The 13,336-nt window shown below is 57.8% G+C and overlaps 1 protein-coding gene across 1 annotated transcript; it reads right to left on the bottom strand.

Annotated features, from left to right (window-relative positions):
* Positions 1–2,987: 2,987 nt before the first annotated feature.
* LOC103625301 (green-sensitive opsin) lies at positions 2,988–7,324 on the bottom strand. The gene is made up of 5 exons (XM_008644712.2): positions 6,743–7,324; positions 4,982–5,150; positions 4,544–4,709; positions 4,198–4,437; positions 2,988–4,037 (listed from the first exon to the last, which is right to left on the bottom strand). The coding sequence occupies exons 1-5, from the start codon at positions 7,101–7,103 to the stop codon at positions 3,906–3,908; spliced, it is 1,068 nt and encodes a 355-aa protein (XP_008642934.1). The 5' UTR covers positions 7,104–7,324; the 3' UTR covers positions 2,988–3,905.
* Positions 7,325–13,336: the final 6,012 nt, after the last annotated feature.

Here is a 13,336-nt window from a genome sequence, read left to right on the forward strand (position 1 = left end):
TGGCTGGGAATTGAATGCTGCCTGAATCATCCAGCCAGGGCCATTTGTTCATAAAAGTAAGGAATTGCTGTTTGAATCCTTTTATTGCTGCTAATGTGACACAGGCGGCCGTGATGGATTTGGGCTGGGGATGTGACACAAACGTGGGGGCTTGTGCACCCTCCTGGGTGGGAGGCAAATTCTGCCTGGGTCTCTCTGGGCTGCTGGGGCTGTGCAGGGTCCCCCTGGCCCTGTCAGGGGAAATCCTGGCCTCTCCCAAGATATAATTCCAGCAGTTTTTCCCTTAAGGAGCAGCTTCTCCCCCTGGTATGAGCATCTGGGCACCCCAGAGAGGGATTTGGCCCCTCCAGCGCTGTGTGTGATGGCACAGAGGGAAGGGGGGGGTGTTTGAGGGTTTTAATCTTGTTCCCAGAGCTGCTGGAGTGGCTGGACAAGGAGATGTTTTTCCTTTGGCAGAGACAAATGGGCAGAGCCAGACCCTCTGGCACGGAGCTGCTCCTTCTACACTGATGGGATAAAAATGTCCTGGGAGAAATCCAGGCAGTGCCATTCCAGCCTGGAGGGGTCAGCCCTGGGCAGGATGAGGATTGTGGGGAACAGCACTGGGCCAGGACCCTGGTTTGCCCCTTTTTTGGGGGTTCTGTCTGTGCCCAGAGCTATGGGGCAAAGACCAAGAGCAGCTCCTCACTGAGACTCCCCTCCTCATCCCTGCGGATGCTCCAAATCAGGATGTTATTAACTCCGAGCCGCTTTACCCCGAGTGCTGCTTGCACAAACGAGAACTGATTTAAAATGAATTGAGCCAATTACTGCACTTTTCCTAAACCAGCTGACGGCAGTGCTGGGATGAGGAGGAACGATCCCAGCTGCAGAAGGATGGATGGGAGTCAGACACTGAAGTGCCCTTTGGGCCCCAGATTCCAGCTGTCTCAGTTCCCTGGATAAGTCTGGCTGCTTTCCTCAGCTTGCATCTGAATTTTGGTGGCAGCAGGGCCAGGCCAGCGGCGCTGGAGCAGGTGGTGGTGCCTGCTCTGGGGGGGTGGTGCCTGGATGGGCCCTGCTGGTTGCAAATGCAGTGTCCGGATACATCCATGGAAAAGAAGGAGATGCTTTGTGCCATGGAAGGGTTGGGTCTGTTGGGCTGGGTGAGGTTTGGGTTTTTGGTTGTCTGGTGGCTGCTCCTCCCCTGCCCCCATGGTTTGAAGAAATCAGTTCTGAGCTTGGATATTTTGGGGTTTTTTAGGGATTTGGTCAAGGGGAATGAGTTCCATCATCATCCTCAGTTGCTGCTGCAGAGGGGTCCCTCTCTCAGGACAGGTTTATTTTTCTACTCCCATCGAAGCTTCCAGACACAGCAGCTCCTTTGCACCATGGATGAGCCCAACCTGCCTGCACTGCTGAGAGCGACAGGATCCCAGAATCCCTGAGGCTGGAAAAGCCCTCCAGGATCACCGAGTCCAACCTGTGGCTGATCCCCACCTTGTCACCAGCCCACAGCACTGAGTGCCACATCCAGGCGTTCCTTGGACACCTCCATCCCCTCTTCACTCCATCCTGGGCACACTCCAGGCAGGATCCACCTTGGGAATGTCCCTTGCAGCGGGACAGATGCACCATGGAGGTAAAACTGTTCTGCTGGGGTTAATTCTCCATGGTGGTGTGGGCAGTGGCACATCTGGAGAGCAGCTGGATGGGCAGTGCAGGTGGGAACAGCCAGGAGGAATCGCTGCTGGAATTGCTGCTGGAATCGCTGCCGGAATCTGCCGCAGCACCACGGGGCTGGACTCTGCTCCCTGCCTCTCCTGCCCATGGGAATTCGGCTGCAAAGCCTCAGCCCACCCGCAGGCTCCCCAGAATTCCCTGTCAGGGATCACAGACTGCTCTTATCCTCACCCAGGGCCGTGTGGATTCCTGGTGGATTCCCTGTGGATTCCTGGTGGATTCCCTGGGGGTCCTCCCAGCATCGCTTCGCCTCAGCCCTCAGCCACAGGCAGCAGCCCCGGGCTAGAGCTGCAGCATTTAAAAACAATCCCAAACACGGGGGATACATGGCCAGGCCCGTTCAGGGGGCCCAGGGCTCTGTTCCTGGAACACTTTTTACTCCAGAGTCCGGGGGGAGGTAAGGGATGCCGAGGGCTCCTCCACACGTTCGGTTGCTCGCCATGAAACAGCCCTAGTGCCCCTAAAGGAACTAAAGGAAACGGGCTCGGGGCTTTGTGGGGAAGGAAAAGAGGCTCCCGGGATGGGCAGAGTGGCCATGAATTATTCAGCACAGGTGTGGGAGCTGCTCCGGGGCAGTCCTGGCTGGGAACCCCGAATTTGGGTGGGTGCAGAGACAGGAGGGTGCAGGGAAAGCTGGGCCTGGGGCTGCCCCCTTCCCCCTCCCCAGGCCCTGCTGCTTTGGGGCAAAAGGTGGTTCCTATCCCTGTGTTCCCATCCCAGGGGCTTCCCGCTGGTTTTGGTTGCTTTGGACCCAAAAAGGAGGAAAAACACCTGAGAGGGCAGGTGTGAGCTGAGAAGGGAGGGGAGGAGGGCGAGGTTCTGGCAGCGATGGCACCGGGATCGCTCTCCAGCCACTCCAGAACGAATTCCCTGACACAGGGAACAATTTTTCCCTGACTCTGCCAATTCCATCATGATGCTGCCTGGAAGGGCCCTGCAGGAAGGGGAACTCGAACTCCCTGAGAAGCTCTCAGATGAAGCTTCATTTAAGGCTACACGGGGAAACCTTAAATATTAAAGGATAGAAACCAGCGGCCGGGCAGTGAGGGCTGTGCCCTCTCTGTCTCTTTTTGCCTCTAAACACCTTTGGCGCTCCAGCTGACGGGGCTGTCACCTTGTGGGGATGGTGTCACCCACAGATCCCCCTTCCCACGGCTTTTGGGACAGCTCCAGGCTTGTGTCTCCAAGAGCAGCTTCGTGTTCCCCCAGCTGGCCACCAACATCTTGTCCCCAGAGCCCAAGAGAAAGGACAAGGACTGAGCATCTGTGTTTTTCTCTGTGCTGCTTCTGTTTATTTCTTATTTTTTTAATCCCTACTCCTTGACTGCAGACGTCCTTGTGCTGACACGAGATTATTTATTTATAAAATATGTACAGGAAAGCGCTCCGGTCCCGGCCCCACCCTCCAAGGTTGGCTGTGCCTGTCCAGCCAGAGCAGAGGTGGAAGGGGATTTCCCTGCCTCGGAATCGGGAAGAGGAGGAGAAAGGAAAGGGCTGAGAGGGATAGAGACTTCAAAGGACATGAGCAAATATTTACAGGTTCCAAGACAAAAAAATATATCTACAGTGTTGTCTTGGGGATAGAGGGAGTCGGGCTGGAAGCAGAGCCCGCTCGTGGCTCCGTTTGTTATGTTGATTTATAGAGACTGCGGGAATCGATTCCTGCTGGGAAGCCCTGGGCGGGAGCGCGGCTCCGGAGAGCCCTGGGCTCGTGCCCTGGTGAGGGGCAGGTGGGGCCACCCCGGCCACAGGGTCCTGCTCCTGGGGCTTTGCCAGAATATTCAGATTTTTGCAAAAGAGGGCTGGATGCTCCTGAGCCAGCCCCTGGAGCCCAGGGAAGGGCGATGCTGGTGGGGAGTGGGACTCGGGCAGGAAAAGGTTTGGGGGTCCCCACCGACCGCTGCTGTTTGGGGACAGGTAGGGACAGTCCTCCAGAGGTGACGTGCTCCTGGGAGCTGGGGCAGGGCCCTGGGCTCCCCGGGCTCAGAGTGGCAGAGCTCAGAGTGCCACGTGTGGGTCCCTGTGGATGTGTGGGGTGGGGTCTGCGCGGGGGATGCTACGGCAGGACGGGCACAGCTAAATTCTCCTGCAGAGGATGGGGCCGGGGCACGAGGGAGTGGCTGTGGGGCGTCTGTCTGGGTCCCTGAGCTCGGCAGGTCACCCCAGTTCAAACTGTCCATGGTCTATGCAGGTGATACTTGGCTGGACGAGACAGAGGAGACCTCAGTCTTGCTCTGGGATGCGGTAGAGGAGGTGTCTTCATCCCCAAAGGGGTTCTTGCCGCAGCAGATTGTGGTGATCATGCAGTTACGGAACTGGGGAGGGAGAGAAATGAGAATGGTGGCACTGGGGGGCCAGTAGGGATGCGCTGCAGGACCAGGAGTCCCTGGATGGACTGAGATCCAACCCCTTCTGGGAAGGAGCAACGTGCCCCAGGAGCCCCCAGATGTGCTGCTCAGCCCCGGGGCATCTCACCTGTTTGTTCATGAGCACGTAGATGATGGGGTTGTAGAGGGAGGAGCTCTTGGAGAAGAAGGCAGGCACTGCCATCAGCGTGGCCGTGAAGTCGGCGCCCTTGTTGGTGAAGATCCAGAACGCCACCACGGCGTAGGGCGTCCAGGCCATCATGAAGCCCAGCACCATGAGGATCACCATCCGCGTCACCTCCTTCTCCGCCTTCTGGGTCGTGGCTGATCCCGGCTGCTGGGCCGCTGCCTGTGGACAGAGAGGGTGGTGAGGGGCAGCTTTCCACCCCTGGCCCACGTCCCCCATCCCCCCCGCGCCACCTGCCCTGCCCCCCTCGGTCCCCTCCGGCCGTTACCTCCCGGACTTTGCAAACGAGGCGCCCGTAGGAGAAGAAGATGACGATGACGGGGATGATGAAGTGGATGATGAACATGTAGAGCACGTAGGACTCGTTGTGGAAGTCGGGGTTGTGGGTGTAGTAGTCGGGCCCACAGGAGCACTGCATCCCCTCCGGGATGTACCTGGCAAGGGAGAAAGGTCGGGATCTGCTCCGGGACCCTCCTTGGGAGCAACAGGGATGGAATTCCCTGAGGATGGGGGATGCTAGAAGGGTGGCACAGGTGGTTTGGGTCCACTCGAGTGCGCAGTGCCAGCTTGTTGTGACGCTCCCTCTCTCCCACGGGAACGGGGCATTCATTTCCCGCCTCCGAGGCCGAGCGCTTCCCTGCCAGGAGCCACCTGCTCTCTGCGTGGATGGAGGGATGCAGGAGCTGCTGGGGATCCTCAGACTCACCTGGACCAGCCGAAGAGCGGCGGGGCGGCGCAGGAAACGGCCATGATCCAGGTGAAAGCGATGCCCATCACGGCGTGGCTGGCAGAGAAGCGGAAGTTGCCCATGGGCTTGCAGATGACGATGTAGCGCTCGACGGCCAGGACAACCAGGGACCACAGGGCGACCTGGCCTGCGGGGAGGAGAAGGAGAGCCCACGGAGTGGTCAGAGCCCCTCTGGGCCCCACCTTCCCTTGGTGCTCCCAGAGGAGAGCAGAGGGAGCTGGGGATCGGCGTGGGATAAGCAGCATCCTGCTAAATAACTGGGAATCCTCCACCCGAAACGTGCAAAAGCTCTGGGAGCCGAGAGGATGCTCAGGGCAGAGGAGGGATCACCGTGGGGTTTTCAATAAATTAAGAATCAAGGGGGTGAATCCCACCTGGGCGTGGGGAAGCACAATTCCCAGCAATGCTGCCAGATGCCTCCAAACCTGTTGATTCCTTTAAATGTGCATTTCACGAGCCTTCCGCTGGCGCTGGATCAGGGGGAGGCCCAGGGAGGGGAGGCTGCGTGGGTGGGCAAACGTGCACATGTATTTATGAGGGATAATTAAACTTCAGGGGATTTGGGAGCGTTTAGCTGGTGCTGTAAGCCTGCTAATGCCCCCAGCTGTGATAAGCTGCTGATAACGACACCCTGTGCTGGGATTCACTGGGGACCTGCTGCTCGCACAGCCGCTGCTTCCCAGCCAGCTTCCTTCCCTGGGAACAGGAGCCTCCTCCTCCTCTGAGAGGTACAAGAGGCTCGCTGAGCCGGAATGGGGCAGACTTTGGGGTCTTCTGACCCCAAAACCAAGCCTTTCTTTGCTCCTTGGCTTGGATCAGGACATGCAGCTGTGCCTTTGGCAGGATATCCATGTTTTTAAAATATGTATTTTCAGAGCAGCATCATTGTGGGAAGTGGCCCCGTTTAGGGGAAGGAAAGCAAAGTCCCCGTGGTGGCTCTGGATCTCTCCAACCAGGACTGTTGGCTGTCAGATCCATCACGAGGTGTGGCGTGGGCAGGGCTGGCTGCGTGGGTTCTGGCTGCCAAGTGAATTTTCCCTGTTTTTCCACAGGGCAAAGTGTTGGCGGTAATTGTGTCCCTGAGAAATGCCTTGAGGAAAATCCCAAGGGCACCCAAATTTGGTGCAGCTGGGAAAGAGCTGAGCCATCCCTAGGGAGCTTGGGAACCCCCCTGCATCCTCCTCCCCTTCCTTCTGCTCCTGGAGAAGCTCTGAGCTCTCTCATCTCTCCCTGCCTGGAGCTCTTCCGTGGGGTTCCCTTCCTGAGGGATTTCTCTTCCCTTTCTAAACCCTCCATTTCCCCAAAAAGGGAAGCCTTTGGGCAAAGAAATAATCATGGAATTGTGAAAGTTGGGAAAAGACCCCTAAGGTGATCAAGTCCAAGCCTGTGCTTGGTCCGAGCTGCTTGGTGCTGATTCAGGAACATGCTGCGGTCATCCCTGGCAGGTCTTGGTGCGACACCCCAGTGACCAGCAGGGCCAGGTGACCCCAGGCTGGATCCTGCAAACAAGGATCCCTTCCCAGGCTTCCTTTCCCTGCCACGATGCCATGGAGGAGGGCAAACATGCAGAAATCTGTTTTCCTCCCCAGTTTTAAGAGCAAGGTGAGCCCCACATGAGGGGGAACGATGCTTCACATCCCAGCAGTGCCACGAAGGGATGGAACCGGGCTCCCAAAGCCCTGGAGAAAGAAGCCCCAAGCCCCCATTTCCAGCCCTTACCTCCCAGCGTGGCGAAGAATCCCTCCAAGGCACAGCCCATGGGGCCGAAGACGAAGTAGCCGTTCCAGGCGGTGTAGAAGGTGATGGTGAAGCCAAAGCAGGCCATGAACAGGTCAGCCACCGCCAGGTTGACCAGGATGTAGTTGAGGGGCTGCCGGAGCTTCTTGTGCTTGAAGGTGACCAGGAGGGTGAGGAAGTTGATGGGGAAGCCGGTGGAGATGAGGAAGAACATGTAGCAGCACACGAGGTTGTATTTCCAGGGATCGGCCAGGTAGTACTGCGGGTACTCGAAGGGGCTCCGCACTATCCCTGTCTTGTTGGACATAGGCACGTAGAAATTGATCCCCTCCGTCCCGTTCATCCTGCCCTCGCTACGGGAGCTGCTCTGCCGGAGGGGTTTTTCTGCAATGAATTGCGTTTTGACCCTGATTAATAAAAAAAGGGAAGCCCCACCCCCTCCCAATGCGGAAAACGCGCAGTGAGAGGATTCCCCTCCGATCTACGAAAATGAATTACGAGGAGCAGCAAAAGGTGAGGGGATGGAGGTGGTGCCCTGCCCTGCGCCGCGCTGGGGGCTGGCGGTGCCGCGCCCCGGGGTGGTTTTATACCCTCCGGCCTCCTCGAGGGAGGGGGGAGGCTGACGAGGGGCTCGGCTAACTTTGTATGACAAGGGCAACGGGATTGAGAGGGGTTGATGGTTTAAGCACCCTCTAAGCAGCCAGTTGGCCCCAAAACCTGCATTAAAGCGTATTAATTGCCATTAAGTGTTTAATGTTGTTTAAGGGGGCAGGAAGGGATGGGGTGGGGAGCCCTTGGGAAGAGGGGCAAAGGTGGGAGGAGCAGTGGGGAGTTTGGGAGTGGCTGGGGGGGGGAGGGGGGGGGGGGGGGGCCCACGGTGTGTCACAGGTTTGGGGTGTCCCTGGGTGACTGAAGGATTCCGTGAGGCCACCTGGGGACTGGGGAGTGGCCAGCTCTGCCCCACTTGGGGAGGAGGTCACTGGGGGAGGACTGGACTGAGCTCTGTGGGTCTGAGCTGTTGGCTGGGCTCTGTTTCGGGTGTCTGGCTCAGTGTGGGGGCTGCTGGGTGTCCCCATCCAAAATCCAGGCTCTGCTGACACAGCCAAGGGCCTGGAGCTGGGCAAAGGTAGGAGGGGAAGCCACTCCCCATCCCAAAGGTAATGCAGTTGGTAATTTTTTGGGAAATGTAGCGTTTTGGGGCAGGGCTCTTGGTTGTGTGAACCTGATCACACCCCTGGTTGTGCCTTGGGGCAAAGGACACCGCTGATGTCCTGAACTCCCTCCAGGGAGTGCAGAGAGACCAGCCCAGCCTGCGAGAGCAAGAGGGATGGAAGGGAGCTTCTCCCAGGCTCTCAGCACAGAGTGTGGGATCCCCATCCCAGCACACACGAGCCCGGGAAACCCTTCCCAGCAGAGCCAGTGCCAGCTTGGAGCACCAACGCTCCACCTCATCCAAGTTCTTCTTCACCATTTCCTCCTTCTGGGTCATGGGTGCTCCTTCTCCAGGGGACCTGCCTAAGGCGCCTTAGGGAAGCTCTTCCATTAATCCCGGGGATGTGGGGCGTTAAGGGAGCTGATCGGATAACGAGGTAAGCTGGGCCTCCTCCTCCTCACTGCCCTCCCCAAGGCACAGCCCATGGAAAAAGTCACCGTTGTCCTGTGGGATGAATGAGGTCTCCTGCACGCCTGGAGCGTCTCCGAGCTGGAGGCCGGGAGCGGAAGGCTAAGGGGGCGTTGGGATGGATGGTGTCCTAATCCCTGATCCGCCTGCGGAGATGCAGCGGGAGCAGAAGTAGGACGTGGTGCAGGGAAGTGGGTCACGCCAGCCTCAGGTGCCCCGGGACCAGGGCTCCCCACAGGATGGATGTGACTCTTGGAATCATCTCACCGTGAAATTCCTGCTCCAGGTCTTCCTTGAGGGCATGAGTGGAAAGCAGAGGAGTGCCATGGCCTTACACCTCACAAAGCTTTCCCTGGAGGAATTTCCTGCCCCTCCTGGCCATGGTCAGGCTCCAGATGTACAAAAATCAGGCACATTGTTGCAGAATGAGTTGAATACCAAAGGAGAGTCCAGAAATTCTAATCCACACAAACAGCTGCACATCCACCTCAGTTCCAGTGTGTCCCTCACAACTCCCATGGGAGAAGGCGACTCTCCAGCTCCAATATCTCACTCTGATGCCCCACCTTCAAAAACACTTTGCCCTCGCCACCAGTGCCACCAGCAGCCCAAAGCTCTGGTGCTTCTCCAAGGTTTTGCATGTGGACGTGGGTATCCCATGGGAAAGTTGTCACCTCCCATCCCTTCCTGGCACCCCTTTGGGGTGTCCCGCCCTCTCCTAAAGAGTCAAGAGTTGAGGGTGGTGCAAAGGAAGGTGAGGGGGGAAGAGGGACGCGGAGTCTGGGTGCTGGGGGAACACTCAGCTGCGCTTTTTGGGAGAGGGACCTTTCGTGGCTCAGCAGATCCTCTCCACTCACCCTGGCAGCTGAGTGTGGAGGAGATTTGGCTTCGTGGGTGGTTCCCAGACATCTTTCACAGGGACAACTGGACCAGGACTGTCAACTGACCATCAACGAGACCTGGACCAGGCCCTTCCCCTTTTTGGGAGCTGCCTGTGGAGCAGGTAAGCCTGAGTCACCTGTGCTCTGTAAGAGGGCTGTCCCCTCCCAGCTGTCCTCATGGACATGTCCCCTTGGGTCACTGCCCCGAGGCCGCTGGATTTAGAGCTCTGGGCAGGTCAGCGCAGCCGGAGCAATGGCCAAGGCCTTGAATAAACCCAGAGCAGGGAAATGACACCGGTGAGGGTGGCTGGTCCCTCCAGGACGTGTCCTGAATGCAACCTGGGCTCCTGCCGCAGCCCTGTCACAGAGACGGCTTTAATTTGGTGTCTCTTAGCGGGGAAAGTTTATGGGCTGCTCTCTCTCCTGGAGAGCTCCCGGTTGTTTTCCGCGCTGACTCTGTGACAACAGCAAATTCCAGGCCCTGCCTAATGCGGGAGGAGAGCTCTGCTGCCTCTGTGTTTGTCCTCAAGAAAAGGCTTTTCTTGCCCCTTGCAGGTCTTCCTGCTTTGCCAAGCGCTTTGAGCTGAGATTGTCTCTCGTTTGTTGCTTGTTCGTGCGCGGCGTGAGGGGGCCCTGAGCTGCTCTGGGCTTTCATGTCCTGTGTAAAGCAAGGAATGATAATGATAATCAAATAACCGGCCTGCACAGAGCCGACACGCTCGGTTCACAGGGATCAGCGACAGGCAGAGCTCACATGGCAGAGCTGGGTTCCCGGAGCCCTGCTGGGCACAGGAGGCACAGGAGCTGCTTGCCCAGGGGCACCTGGGGAACACCTGGCAGAGCAAGGTGGAGGGAAATGCAAAAGCACAACAAATCAGTCATGAAGGGAACATCTGTGCTGAGCTCGTGGTGCTGGACTGATGCACAGCCCCGTGAACCCCGGCCGTGAGCACGATGCTGCCTGCGAGGCTGAGCTCACTCCTGTGCTTCTGGCTGGTTTTGTAACCAGTGCTGCCCTGAATCTCCCTCCTGTGGGGGCTCATTCCTCCTCAGTGGGCAGGAAAAGAGGGAGGAAGGTGTCGCTGGGTGCCCTGGGAAGACCCCGTTTCCCATATCACATAGCAGCCACCCAGGGCCGCGGCGCTGAGCTGCTTAGGGCGGGCTGTGAGCTCCCTCGCCAGGAAAGGGGTTAAGGCAAGATAAAGCCAGAGCGTTATAGAGACCATATGGAGGGGAAGAAAACCCTTTATCCTGTAATTGGATTCGCTCTGCGCTGGAGGTGAGGCTGAGCGGAGCTGACAGGCCATGATGGGCGAGGCGCTGCCAGCCGCCCGTCCAAAGCAGGATGTGTGTGCACAAACTTGTAGATCAATCCATTAGAGTGGATCAAATAGATTTAAACGTGTGGCAGGGAGAAGGAGGACACTGATGTATTTACAATTGGGTTTGCTGGGCCGGCCCTCCCCCAGCAGGGATTACCTGGCCATGGCTGGTGGCTCGGTGGCTCAGTGGCCGTGCCCCGGGCACCCACCCAGGGCAGGGGCTGGGGGGGCACGGGGAGGTGCCCTTGCTTCTGCCCCAAAAAATAAGAGTGCAGAGCAGGCTGTCTCCTGTCTCTCATGCACAAAATTGGAGCAGGAGGGACCCAAGCTCCTGTTTTCCATGCAGGTTCTCCATCTCCATCCCGCTCCAGGCTCTCCCCCCAAGCCATAAAGCAGCTGGGATGCGGGGAGAGCTCCCCCACGCCAACCTCTTCTCCTGGTATTTGCAAGCTCTGTCATCTCCCAGCCTTTTCCTCCCACTGCTGATCCAGGTAATGCCTCTCCAAGCGCTGTAGGATTTCCTTGGAGACACAGGCGCTCTTTGGGCCCCATCACTTCCCTGCCAAGGAGCTGAGCAATCCCGGCTCAGCTGCGAACCCGCTCCGCTCCGTGTGGTGCTGTCAACACTTCTCCCTCGGTGACAACCCGGGGCTGTGGCAGAGTGGGCAGGTGTGCAAGACAGTCCCCCCGGCCCCGCAGCGAGGAGCAGCCGGCACAGCCGGCAAATCCCGGCAGCTCCGGCACCGCTCCCGGGCTGCTCCTGGAGCAAGTCGTGCTCTGCCAGGGGCGATGGCAAAAACGCCGCTCTGATCTTCCCGCCTGCAAACTGGAGCCAGTCTGGATTTTGGGCTGGTTTATGGGCTCTCTGAGGTGTTGGGCAGGAGTTACCAGGGGAGATGGGGGTCAGGGATCTGTGTCCAGCTCTCCTCCTTTGCCTGACCAGGGGCAGGTGCTGGACTGCAAAGTCAGAGAGGCAAAGGAAAGGCTTTTCCCGAATTCCCGAGGAATGCACGTGCACGGCACCACCCCTCAGCCTACAGTGTCTGCTCGAGCCCGGCTGAGCCGCCAGGAAAGGGGGTTCAGGCACACAGAAATAACCCAGCTCTTTTAATTTGTAAATCTCATCTGAAGTGGAATCCTGCTACTCCCGAGGGCCTCGCTGCGGCTGCTCATGGGCCTCCACAGTGACGCTGTGAACGCGCTGCTTCGTTTTATCATAACTGGGTCAATTTGGTTTTTTTTCTCTTTCTAATACAAACCCTTGGTTTTCTCAGTGGAAGTCTGGAGCCTGCTGTGACACGGGCAGCTGGGTTATAATTTTATGGGAATCAGCACGGAGGAAATTTGGGGGCTGCCTGCTTGTTTCCTCTTTCCAGCAGGGCTGTTCCCTGGTGCCTGGCTGGGCTGGCTCCTCGCTCCAACATCCCCAGGAACAGCCAACTCCCACAGAAGCCACATCCTGGTGGTATTTTTCCCTCAGCCAGGTGCAGAGCCCCCTTCCTGCCTCCTGCTGCATTCCAAGACCCCAACTCCTCTCGGTGGTGGCTGCGTGTCCTGCACCGCGATTCATTTTCGTCCTCTTCTTGCCATCCCTGCTTTAAAGCCTTTTAGGGATTTTCTCCAGACCAAATGTGTCCATCCTCTCCCTGTGCCCTTCATCCTGTAATTGGATTCATTTCTCCCATCCAGCCCAGGCCGGGCTGCTCTCCAGCCCTTTATGTAACGGCGCTGGCTCCGGCTGCGCCGCTCCGGGCTTGACCCGCAGCCACCGACACTGGCGCAGGGTTTGCTGCACACTGAGTCCCATACTGGCCCAACAACCCTTTTCTTGGGCAGTCCTGGCTCCCTTTTCCCTCTCCCGTGGGATGTGGGCTCTCTCCAGCCTCTGCGTGGCTCGTGCCGCAGTTCCATCCCTGCGCGATCCCTCCGAGCACGTGGAGCTCCTGCTCCAGAGAGCCATAAATGCCACAGCCCTGTGCAGAGGAGCACAGGCAGGATTGTCTGGAAAAATGATGGATTTTCCCAGCCCTTCCATTAATATTTATTCCCCTTAATTCCCAATCTTTACAGTTTAGCTCTCTAAAGCCTTTGTGGTTGAGAGGCTTTCGCTGAGGTTGCTATTCCGCGCCTAAGCAAAATATCCACGGATTAAACGGGCATTTGATCAGAAGTGAGCCCTGTGCTGGGATCAGGCCTGGCTGCCCAGGCCCCAGTGGCTCTGCAGATCTTTTTGCCATACCCCAGCCAGGATGGATGTGCTGCTGTTCCTTGTCCCCAGGTCTCTCCCGGGATCCCTCACCCGGGAGCTCGTTGATCTGCCACGTCTGAGTCTCTTTTTCACTCCAAAAGCCATCCAACTCTGCCTCCCTGTTCCTCCCAGGATGAATTGGTGCCTTGAGAGCCAGAACCCTTCTCCTCTGTGGCAGATAAACGGCCCCTGATTGCTGAGGGGTGCTGGGATGAACAGGGAGACTCCAGGGAGAGCACCAAATAAATCCTGGGCATCGGGCATCATCCACTCTTGGGAAAACTGCTGGCAGCTGGCACTGCTGAGCACAGCGATGGCTGGGCCCCTTCTGTCCCTGCTCTTCTTTCTTTCCCTCCTTTTATTCCCCCCTGCTTGTTTTCCCTTTTCTTTTTCTTTCCCCTTTCTTTTATCTTTCCCTCCTTCTCTTCCTCCCCAATTATTTTCCCTGCCTTTCTTTCCCCCTCTCCTTTTCCCCCCTCCTTTTCTTCCCCCCACTTCTCTTTC

Source organism: Corvus brachyrhynchos, unplaced genomic scaffold (assembly GCF_000691975.1).
Source record: "Corvus brachyrhynchos isolate BGI_N302 unplaced genomic scaffold, ASM69197v1 scaffold72, whole genome shotgun sequence".
NCBI lineage: Eukaryota > Metazoa > Chordata > Aves > Passeriformes > Corvidae > Corvus > Corvus brachyrhynchos.